This window comes from Macrosteles quadrilineatus, unplaced genomic scaffold, assembly GCF_028750875.1.
Source record: "Macrosteles quadrilineatus isolate MER2022 unplaced genomic scaffold, UCM_ALF_1.0 Scaffold_8__2_contigs__length_117827958, whole genome shotgun sequence".
In the NCBI taxonomy this organism is placed as follows: Eukaryota; Metazoa; Arthropoda; class Insecta; order Hemiptera; family Cicadellidae; genus Macrosteles; species Macrosteles quadrilineatus.
Genome location: NW_026542601.1, coordinates 94,306,749 through 94,319,137, shown reverse-complemented (window position 1 = coordinate 94,319,137; position 12,389 = coordinate 94,306,749). Strand labels below are relative to the sequence as shown.

Below are 12,389 nucleotides of genomic sequence, written 5' to 3'. Positions count from 1 at the left end.
ACCCAGGTTCTGGAGATGAAGTTGAAGTGGAATCTGAAGTTTCTGACATGTCGGTAGAAGGTGATGATGAAGATCTAGCGAATATGCCTGAAAAGTATCTAATTTTCACTACAGGATCAAAAACATACACACCTCATCAGATCGGTAATTAATAAATTATAATTGCATGTTAACATTTCTATATAAACACATAGATCAAGTATATTCCATGAAAAAGCAATGCTTGTTGGTAAAGATATTGTGTATTATAATATCTTGGAATTTTATTTTTTTACTACAACGATCACTTGAGTAAGACAGTGACATACTTTGTGTATGTATTTTAACCTGAACAAGAATGCAGTCTGAGTTTAAATTAAGTGAATGATCTGTATTTTCACTGACTTAGACCAGCTGTTTTTTCATCCAGAATATTTTATCAAAAGCCCAAGCTGTATCAAAAGCTTGTATCAAAGATGACACCTGAATCCAGTTTTGAAAAATAAAAAAGCTTCTGACTTTTAGGATTGAATAGGGAACCTCATAATATATGTTCCTACAGGTTTAAAGAGGATCAAGCCGGTGTCCTTTCCACCTGTTCTGCCTCCCGGGGCCTCGCTGCAGGAGCGACTAGCTGAGCGTAGGGAGAGACGACAGCGGGAGAGAGAGAGGGAAGACGCAGGGTTCCCTCCCCCACCTGACCCTGACTGGCTGGACTACGCTGCTGTAGCTGACAGGTTTGACACCATAGACCACGTCATAGATCTGCACGGCCACATCATCGGCATGGGGCTCTCTCCTGACCATCGGTATGTCTACTACATCATTCATATTTATTTGTACTTGCTATGAACTTTTATAAAGTATGTGAGAGAACACAATGAATATAAACCATGTACTACAACTTGGAACATTTAAATATAAAACTTCTTTTAAGACACGCTGTAAATTAAAAAAAATTAAGTTCATCAGACGTTCATATTTATTTGATAATCCTAACCATCATATGTTTTTTTACATAAATATGTTTACGAAATCATAAAAAAAAGAACTACCGATAGAGAAAAGTTTGTACTTCAATGTAAAAATCAAGCAGGTACAACATTAGAATAAAATGTGCGAAGTGTTGAATCAAGTTACCTTTTAAGGAATTTAAAGACCTAATAAATGCTTTGATTTAACATGTAATTTTTTCCATTTGTAGAAGTAGACATCCCATTTCCATGTTAAAATTGTAGCCAGTGTTAGAATGAAAAGTGAACGTAGTTGAATTGAATTCAATTAAGTAAGATAGTGTTGCAGTCAATAAGTACGGATTTCTGTCTGTTACGCCAACTTAACCAAGCCAAACAAAACTATAGCATCTTTGATGTCACATTACTTATCCCATTATCAAAAATCAAGGGGAAAAAAGGATTTTCACTCTAGTCCACGCTGTGCAAGGCTCATTTAGCTGTTGTAGTTGAATGAACCATTGGCTACCAGCTACACCAGCACTTTTTGTCGACAAGATGACTACTTTGTTATCCAAAGGTCAATAATATAACTTGAGAGAAGGAGTAAGCACTTGTGAAAAGTGACATGGGTCTTATAGGATTTCTCTTCTCAAAAGTCTCAAATATGTTCAGAAATAAATATAGTTAATCAACTAAATAAGCTATTATTATTGTGAAAAAATTTCATTGAGGATTTGTTGATAGGTTCCTCTACGTCAACAGCAGGCCGTGGCCGAGCGGCTACCGCATCAAGAACCCTCTCGACCCTCCTCCGATCGCCCAAGAGATTGATATCCACGTGATCGACCTCGTGACCCTTAAGGAGGTGGGCACCATGCTGCGAGCCCACAAGGCGTACACTCCTAACAACGATTGCTTCTTCATCTTCTTGGATGTTTGCGACCACTATGTGGCGAGGTCAGATTTAATTAAGGTTTTACTTATTCCTTGCATATTACTTGCAGGATGCTTACCTGCTTGAAAACTTTGCATCTGGTGGTTAAAACAAAACAAAATTTAATTAGCAACTATCTTATTATGTTGCCTTTATTCTTGCTTTATAGTTGTATACAACTTACAACCACTGAACTAACGCAACAAAACATTGACACTTATTCAGGGCCAATGAAAAATAACTGTAATGTTTATAACATCTGTGTAGCCTATTATATTAAACTTATTTGGGTAAAATTCTGTCTCGTAGACATCATTCACCATTGTATATCAATGATATCTGACCCGCTCCCCCAATGATGTCTTAAATTTGATTGCCTTTCAATCAGCCTCTTTTATCATTATTGTTGGGGTGTTTTGCAGTGGTGCGGAAGACAAACATGGCTACTTGTGGGACCGTCACTACGGCGTCTGTCTCGCCAAGTACCCCCACACTGATGTTGTCAACTCTGTAGCCTTTAACCCTCGAGATAGCAACATGCTGGTTACCACTTCTGACGACTACACCGTCAAGGTAGCTGTGTAAACAGTTTTTAGTAGTGATTTAGTGATACGTATATTACACTAGTTTTGAGAGATCTTTCATATTATAATGGAATTGGTTGTTTTTTTATTATTTTTTAAATTTATAGCCATTTATGCTTGTGTTGTATTGAATTTTTTATTCACTTTTTATTTACTTTTGACATTGGCTTTCAACCATCCAATAGGACTCTCAACCAAGGTATGTTTATGTTTGGGAATATAGAGAAAAGACATGGCAGGGCTACTTGACAACTTACAGAAACTCATTGGTTTTGTCTACCCTTTTGGCCCATCGTTCACCCCAATGCATACCAGAAACAGCTGTCTCTATTTCTATATTTATGGATTTAATTATGCATACAACCAATTTTCATGAAGTTGAGTTAACTAGGGATTCCTTTTTATGTAGTAAAAAAGTATTATGAACCAAGTATGTTTTAAAACCATCCAATCTGAAGAATTTGAGGTACCGTAGTGCTCTTGTGTCATAAAAAAAATTTGTAAAACAACAATAGATAAACTAGTTCTAAGGATGTGGAAATTTGTCTGAAGTTGAAGATGAAGCACATGGATCTAGTTTCCAAGGATTTTTCAACTCAAACCTTAGTTACGAAAATCAGTGACCGTGAAGTAGTCTAATTTTTTGTGTACTGTTAAATTTTGATTCAATCGCCAAATTAGACTTTCCCCTTCAGGTAAGCATGCAATACTCACAAAAACTATTAAAACCTAGGTCCTTGTGCTCTACTTTACATCCTGAAAGTGACTTTTATGTGAAGGTATGGCGCTCTCGAGCAAGGCTGGAGGGTCTACTGGGAGTCGCAAGGACCAACAATCTCCCACGAGCAGTGAAGGGACATCAACGCAACTCTCGGTGCAACATGAAGAAGTGTGTAACTTTGTAAACTGAACTTTCATAACTGGATAGGTCAACATATATTTTGGAATCCCTCATCAATATTGACACCATAAATAATTTCTCCCATTTTTGTGTGTATTGTTTGATTTTATGCTATTTGTACTGTTGAGTGTCAGGAGTTCATTTTGATTTCCCACCGATGGTGTGAACTAAGATAATTGTGTGAAATTTTGACATTCATGGATTTAAATAAAATAAGGACAGTTACGATCCTTTTTGAGAAATTCCAGACAAATGTATTTTGGAGTATTTACTTTGTCTAATACTGTATACCTAATAAATCTAATACATCATTAATATCAATGCTATTGTGAATTTTTAAGTCAATAGTTTTTCCCAAAGAAGGAATCTTCGAGACTCAACTGTACAATGTGCTTATAATCACTTTTTACACTATGATTTTGATCCTCTGATTGTTCTATAACACCTAGATTTTAAGGATTCCAAAGTACCATGTTAAATTTACGATCTGTAGGGAAGGAGGTTACAACCACATCTTTTGGATATATTATTAATTATTCCTGAGTATCTATTTAAACTTATTTAATACGCAAGCAGGTTTTTTGTGACAATTACTCCTCCGAAACTACTGAACTGATTGACATGATTTTAGTGTCATTGGAAAGAGCGTAATGTGAAGTTGTGCAGGAAACTTTCTTTTTAGGAAAATAATTAGAGAGTGAGGCCTGGAGCCCTTAAAAGTTTTGTATTTCTCCATAAGATTAACATGGGAAATAAAACAAACATTGTTATGAAACCAGCTGTTGTCAGAAATTAAAAGTGAGAAGATGAACATATGTTAATTGTAAACAGTCAATGTGTAAATTATCTAGAAGATAAACATGGACAACCTAATGCGGCTGTAAAAGGGAAACATTATTAGAAACACTAAAAACAAGATCAGCCTTTGAAAAATGATATTTACAAGAAATGTTGATTACATTAACCTGTTATGCACATTGCGAGTATTCCCATTAGTTAAATAAACATAGATTAGTTTGAGTTGACTCTTTTAAACTCATCGATAATTATTATCGTCAGTCGTTTTCAAGCAACTCCTGTAATACTTTACAATTGCTCGATTTCGAGCAACATGTACACTAGTGTATTTTTAATTTCCAAATCCATTGTGATAGGTTCGCACAAATGTTTGTTAATTTTAAATCAATTATCAGTCAATCAATCAGTTGTTTAATTTTTCATTGCTTTTGGAAGGTCCTTTTAATTTGTTGCATTGTGTTTATTTTTTTTTTTATATTACAAACCTGAATCTCAACTCCAGCATTGGAATAAGTAATTTATGGTCTTGAAAACCTATTTTGCTCGTGAGATACTACGGCTTGAGAAATTGCCCGTGTTTTGTACTTGAAAATATTAACTCTTGAATTGTACATACCCGTCTCATAAACCGTCCTGAAGTGAAAAGTCAATGAAAATATTTCTTACAGCTATATCTCATATCTTATCTGCATGACTTTCCAGTTAACATTAATTTAATATTCTACAGTTGTGAATTAAACCAACCATTAGCAGGATTGTAAACAATGTTACCTATACACTATATCAAACAATAGGCTAATTTAACGGTTAAAAAACTGTAGTTTGAAATATTTTACACAATCTCAAAACCATTTTTTAGTAAAACCTATTTACATTATATCTGAACAGTTTAGGATCGCATTGGATAATTTTTATGTAGCATTTGACTTGTTTTACGATTCAGTTGTAAAATTCATAGTTCAACATATACTTGTTAAATTCAAAATGTTAGTCTTTTATGAAAATGGCTCCAAATCACCAACCCCAAATACCAGCTTTGTGTGTCGTTTTCAACATGTTTAGTGTTTAACAATTTTTACCTAGAACCGTGTTTTTAACTAGCCATTTCAGTTCAGTTCTTAGAATTGAAAAGATTCACTTAACAGCACCGTTTTACTTAACTACACGAGTAACGGACCAATAAGGTTCAAGAATTGAGAGAAATTAAGTAAAATTGTAATGCTTCGAACTTCTTTTGGAAGTTATGAGTAGTGATTGTAATTAAAAAACCGTTGTAGGTAAAATAGTGTACACAACTCACGTAAATAGTCTTTATGCGATCCTTGCGTAAACTACTATAACCTGTTGGTTTTGGAAACCAATGAGAAACCCCAAGAAATTTTTGGACTTTTTGAAGAATACTCATGATTTGACCCCAATGGGAAAACTTTGTTCCTTTATTGTTAGTCACATTTCTGGGTAGAATTGTAGATATTTTGTAACTAGTATAAGATATTCATTAAAGTCATATTAGTGTTGGCTACTTTAAATAGTTTAGTGTGAAGTTTTACTGTTGTAGATGTAAAAATTTAAGTCTTGTTGATGTATTTTGAATACATATAAATATTTTAGTTTTAAATCAAATTTAGGAACGAGGAACAGTTTTTGTTTGCTCTTAGCACGGTGTCACATTGGTTTATTTTAATGAGGTTTCATAGAAAAATAACCACTGGCTGGTCGACTAGTTTCCTCTCTAGTATATTGCCTCCGGCAACTATGAAAATGTAAAGTGGGTAAGAGAGCTGTATCCTTCACAACACAGTTTTACTAAAAGCATTGGCTACCTACTTAAGGACACACCCCATCTATAAGAATCGGATGTACCGAGCTTTTTTTACTGAAAGAGATCATAGACAAGGTTTTATAAACTGTGATAATAATACAGTTATATTTTATCTTTCATTCTATGTTTACTAAAGGCACAGAAAATATGCCATAACCTAGTTCAAAATACACTTCCCTTTCCGTTAAAGATTGTTTAAGGTGTACAGTGAATAATACAGTATTTTAAACAGCTCAATCTGTAGATGGCTAAACTGTACCGTAATTACCTTTTATTGTATGTTTTCATTATAAAACTGGATATAACTTAACACGGGGAGAATATGTCCAGTTCAAATTAGTGTATCTATAGTTAAAGAACAATGAGCTCGCTCAGAGTTATGTGATGGTTATACAAATACCCAATTCATCTACAACCAATAACAATCCTTAGCTCTTTATATTGCTGTACACCATTCATTACTACCTTCACAGTTTTTGTGAAGTTTATATTAAACACCCAAACTATTTATCTGTCTATTTGTTTATGTATCAGTAAATCAGAATAATTTTAGCTATTTAGATTAAAACTATTTGAGTTCTGATAAACTCAGACATGTTGTTATCCAAGCCTTTTTTTTTAGAGCTGTCAATGTAAAAATTCTGTATGTGCAATAGTATATTTCGTACCTAGGGCCGAAAATGAGGTTTTGCCGGCTCGAGATAGTTTTTAAGTTCGAGACGAAGTCGAGAACTTAAATCGATCGAGAGCTGCAAAACCATTTCGGTCCGTGGTACGAACGCTATTTTTCACCACACTATACCCTATTGACACTATTCACCACTAAAATAATGCATACTAATAGTCAACACAACTACAACTAAGGTTATGGGAAGAAATAATTTGAGGAATCAGCAAAAATAAAAATAAATAGTTGCTAGGCAACGGTGACAATAACACAATTCTATTGCAATGCTACGGATTTTGATTGTGTATTTCAAATGCATTCACGTTTTAAGTAAGTAAGCAGACAGCTGATTTTGCGGCCCCGGCCTGTAAAAACCTGCTCGGTCCCCAAATTACGATGACAGCTGGCAAGGACAGCAAAACGTAACTTTCAGCCACCAATTAACGTATGTAATACAGCCAAAAACATCATCGTGTGGTGAAAAATTCTTTACCCTACCTTACCTACTTTGTTTTGACTTGCCCTTTATGTCTAAGAAAATAACACACATTCACCAACAAGTTACTATATAGTAGACAGCATAAAAATAATTCAATAAAAGTTGATTAGATGTTCAGATTTCTGTGGTATTTAATTGCTGTAACAAACAGCTGTTATAATTTCTATAGGGCCATTTTGTGCAGTCTTTTCTAGATTTGTTATTCTTTACTTAAATACAAAAGATGTTTTTTTTTTTTACTTTCTTTGCTTGGATACAACATTGTACTTTTATACAGTATATAACCCGTGTGTGGGATGGTCACACAATTGTTCATAAAATTTCTTAGTTGCGTTGTTCTATGTCTCTAATAATGATTACTGTATATGATTGTTTATGGGATTGAATAAATGCATTCAAATATAGATACAAGCTTAGCTGCGTTCAAACAAAGTTTCACGTTTTAAGCATATTTAACAAACTTATAATATAATTAGCATGCTTATAAATTTGCATCTGGTATCAAATTCCATAGTAATTTCAAATTTGGTTTGATTTGTAGGTTGTGGACTAGATGAATTTAATTTTTTTTTCTAGTATTAAGTATTTTTATCAGATTGAAAATCTGGTTGTTTACCATTCTTGTACATAGCTTCATCTGTAAAATACAGAATAATGAAAGTGTTTTGAGGCGTCCATCTTATTATTGTTTATTGGCATCAAGTGAAGAAATAAAATACTTTTGTTATATTTGTTGATTATGTTAAATACCCCTTCTAACTAAAAACAACCACCTTTTACTTTACAAATAAATAGTTTTGAACTGTTCATTCTACAGGTTTAAGCTGTCTCAGTAAATAATAAATGTTAATATACTCATTATTATCTTAACAATTAACTAGTTATCATAACGATCAAATTTATGTTTGCGAGTATTTTTATGTCAATTGTAAGTGTATCAAACAGTAAAAGTATGTCTGAAAGAAGCTGACTAAGGGTAAACAGTAAAAGTGATTGTTAATTTTTTTCAAAAGATAAAAATAATAAGAGTGAGTTATATTGACAAACCTTTATAAACAATAACTTTATTCAGGCAGTTTTGTTGTAACAGAAAGTTTTTATCAATGCCCAACATGAACAAGATACCAAATGGGTTCTCAAATCTACGAGAAAAAAAATTTTTTAAAGGTAGGTAGGCTCTTTTAACCTAGCATTTACACATGGGCCACAGAGGCCTGTGCATGGAACCTTTGTAACGCAAGCTGAGACTAGACACACGACCGACACGCGTCTACATGTTCCGCGTTTTAATAACAGTAGGCCTACCGCGCAGTTATTTGTTTTTAATCGTCAATGTAATGTTTTTGTGTAATGTGTATGTGTCTACAAACTTCAAGACGCACCCGTAATGGTGAAGTTCAAGGACTTATATTAGGACTGATGATGGCGATATAATTCGCCGAAATGCATCTTCTGTGAAGGATACCATAGGATAGACACAGGTAATTTAACCTTTTTGACCATTCATAATTCACTTTTAAATTCTATAAATGCATATTTGTGAATAATTTACAAAACAAACACACATCATTGACATTCTCAATAGGAATTTTGCCAACAAGTTTTACCTTATATATTTTTATTGTGATAGAAAGAAAAGGCTGATATTCATCCAAGCATCAATAAAATTCTGAGAACCATTTATTTACACTCTTAAATTTTACAAGCTTTCTAATCAAAAATAAAATTATTCACTAAGCCTATATACAAATGCATAAAATATTTTCTTTTAGACTCAAATTAGAATATTTCACAATTATTAAGGATTTAAGTAGTAATGAAATATATCTTATCACAGTTCATATTTTCATAGTTATTGAACATTCCCATACAAGCTACACACATACATACTTTGAGCAAAATACACTTTCAAAAAAATGTCCTCATCGATGCAAGTTTATAATGATATCAAGGTAAATATTTTACGTTTGATAAAACTATAACTCTTTGACAGTAATCTAAATGGCAAATAATAATAAATTTTGAAAGCAATAATATACAAACAAGTTATCACAACATAGGCTATTTATTATTAAAATATACGACAACAACCTATAATGACTTTATTATAAAAATGGAATGACAGTAGATTTTCAATAAAATATATTTAATTGGGTTATAAATTCCTAATTTCCAATAATTTGAAATTTTTTTATCATTTTTGTCATACTGCAGCAAAATGCATTGCAGGTCTAAATGCTCACTAGGGAGAAAAAAGCCTTCAGGCAAAAAGTGACTATTCAACCCACCCTCAGTTTCCAAAACTTGGGTTCAAGTAAAAAAAAGAGTCACTTTATGCCCTAGTTATATTTGTTTGGTTCAGTATTTTATTCTAAACCTATTTGTCTGACTATGACACAAATTTATATGTTTCATTGACTATTTTGATGAAAAGCAAATCAAATTTCATTATATTAAGCTTGAATATTAGAGATAACATTTTGATTTTCTTTACAATACCATAAATGGTAAATTATTGTGTGAAATAGAAGCTAAAACTAACAATAAATTCTTGAATAGACGTTCTATTAATATTTTGGGTACTAAAAATATTTATTCAATAAACTACATGAAATAAAAATTGTTTGAAAAATATAAAATTATTCAAAACTAAGTCATATAAAATTATCTGTGATAATTGCAACAAATAAATAAGACAAACAGCACACAAATTACAATATAATGAAATTATAAACAAATTAAATTGATACTAATTTGACAAAATACTAGTTCCTAAAAATGGATTACCTGTTACACATTGCTGGGCAAATGATTTCAATAATTTAATATACATTTTAAATGAGGCAGTAAGTTTTAACTTAATAAAAAAAAGTTTTTAAATATGTCAATTCTGTTTTAACACGTTTGCTGTGTTGTATATTTTCATGCATTATTCCAATGGTGCGTTACGAGATCTATAGGTCTCGTCCGCTATAATTATGCCTACCCAAGTGCGATACGAGACCCCGAGATTACGTTGCGCAGAAATCATTTGTACATCATAACCTCACAAAGAAAAGAGAGCGCTCTGTGTTTGTTTATTTGAACCGGTACCGTACAATGTTGACAACCTTCAGCCAGCCCAGGAACTGAATATGACAAGATTGTACAAGACCCTGGGATCTCACAGCTATACGTTAATTATTTATTTGTATTAATTTCTCTCATACAATGAAACATTATAAAAATATGTGATTTCTAATTATTTACAATTTCCTAATAATCATAACCGTAAAAAATGGATATTTTATCTTTCTATTATCACTTTTCATAATGATACGTTTCCTTATGGCTGATTTCAGGCTAAATAAAATAAAAATGAAAAAAATATGTTTACAAATTATTAATTTTGTTATAATTTTTGGGTTTGGCAATGACCTCGAAATGAGCACGAGCCACAGTGGAACGAGTATGGCAGGGGTGGGCGCGAGCTATATTTAGACTTGCTAGGGGGAATCCAATCGCAGGACAATGATACAAAGTTGTTTTTTTTTAAATTCCTTGCCCGGTTTGACTTTTGATTGTCTTTTTCCGCGTAGAAACTTTGAATCATTAAAAATATAATTTGAGTTAACCAAGCATTGATTTTATATGAAATGCTAGGGACTAGAGGAATGTTCCAATTCAAATTAATGCTATGATTTGCATTTTTATACCAAAATCCAACATTGCGCAATGACGGTATTTTAGGTTATTGACCTTAATTAACGCATCCAGTAGTGCTGTTTCAGAAGAAAAGCACGTTGTTAATTATAAATTACTGTTCCCGTAGTTGAAAACTATTAATTATCTTGTAAATGTATAAAACATTAGATAACTCATAAAGATAAGAACATACATCATTATTCTTTCTCATAGTTCTTCCATTCTTTCTTGGGTTTCATTTCATTCACATTTAACAAGTTGCCATGGTTACTAATCACGCCATTAGCCTCCTGTGGTGCTTGAAACAACTATTTTTGATACGACATCCAGAGGTCTCGTATGGTAATAAAGGAAAAATTTATAACTTCAGTGCATTATCTCTTTTAGATATCTATTCATCTCGTTAATTTCTTGTTTACTAGCTGTTTCATCAATAAAAATGCATTACTTATGTACAAGTTTCATTTCTTTACGATAACTATACGCTGAAATATCAATGTCATAAATTAAGGGAAAAAGTAAAATTATGGGTCCCGCACTAAGAGGTAGGTACGATTCGAGACCTCGAGATCTCGTAACACAGGGAACGTGTTGAAATATAGGCCTATGTTTTTGCTTAACTAATCTTTATAATATAAGTTCATCAAATTACCATATATGGTTGTTATTTTCAGTTTGGAAATTACAAAAATATGATTTATGACTAGGTTGATTTATCACATGGCTTAGTTTCGTAGAAGTAGATGAATGCGGGAAACCAAAAAAATTTTAAGGAAGCAGATCTTTAAAGAGATAACATCTGAGAAAAAAATCTGAGAAAATTTAAAGAGTCCAGGGGGAAATAGATTCACATAAAAGGTTACAGAACATAACACTGATATTTCATCTAAATTAGGCTTCTTCGGTAATTAGATTGAATAAGAAAAGAGAGAATAAATATATCTTCAATCTACCCGGTTAGGACATAACATAAGTTTTATGTTTTGCAACATGTTTTTGTGTAACTTTTAGCCCTTGGACTCTTACTTTTCTCAGATAAGCTAGCTGAACTCAACCCCTTCTAGGTGTACACTATTCACAATTTACCAATAGTGACACTCAAAAGAACTTTTTACAACTGCATTGTGTTTTACACAAGGCGTTCAAAGTAGAAAGAAGAATCCAACACTGTTTGACAGTTGGGTATTCATTGTATGAATCTTGTAAATCCATCTACTTCTACAGTTACGGAGAGGTGGTAGTTTACGAGGGAGAGGTGAACAGCAGTGAGAAGGCGTAAGCTGCTGAGCTGCGTACTTCTCTCTCGGGATCCTTTACTTGCTGAAGTAGCCTCATAGTTATTGTCTCCAGAGCGACACGTTCACGCACGTAGCTGGGAGAGTTGCTGTATAGGGCTCCTGCACAAATATAGAAAAAATTAGGAACAAAAGTAGATTTGAGTTTTTTGAGGATACCTGAATGGGAGAGAGTTCACTCTGGCCAAAGAAACAACAATTTAGCTGATGTACAACAATTTAGAAGATTTTAGCTGGAGAAATATTCTAATTTTTGTACAGTTTTGTGTT

The 12,389-nt window shown here is 32.8% G+C and overlaps 2 protein-coding genes across 4 annotated transcripts in view; one reads left to right on the top strand and one right to left on the bottom strand.

The window, feature by feature from the left end:
- Window positions 1-7,869, top strand: part of LOC128999613 (F-box/WD repeat-containing protein 5) — a 32,081-nt gene extending 24,212 nt beyond the window's left edge. For all 3 annotated transcript variants that reach the window (XM_054426198.1, XM_054426199.1, XM_054426196.1), the window contains exons 8-12: window positions 7-144; window positions 542-788; window positions 1,680-1,892; window positions 2,292-2,442; window positions 3,233-7,869. In XM_054426198.1, coding sequence (XP_054282173.1) covers window positions 7-144; window positions 542-788; window positions 1,680-1,892; window positions 2,292-2,442; window positions 3,233-3,358 — 875 coding nt within the window. In that variant the 3' untranslated portion in view covers window positions 3,359-7,869. The remainder of the gene's footprint in view (window positions 1-6; window positions 145-541; window positions 789-1,679; window positions 1,893-2,291; window positions 2,443-3,232) is intronic.
- Window positions 7,870-8,802: 933 nt separating this feature from the next.
- The window catches only part of LOC129000578 (maestro heat-like repeat-containing protein family member 1), a 45,270-nt gene continuing 41,683 nt past the window's right edge, over window positions 8,803-12,389 (bottom strand). The window contains exon 39 of the mRNA XM_054427539.1: window positions 8,803-12,221. Within this exon, the coding sequence (XP_054283514.1) occupies window positions 12,067-12,221 (155 nt within the window). The 3' untranslated portion in view covers window positions 8,803-12,066. The remainder of the gene's footprint in view (window positions 12,222-12,389) is intronic.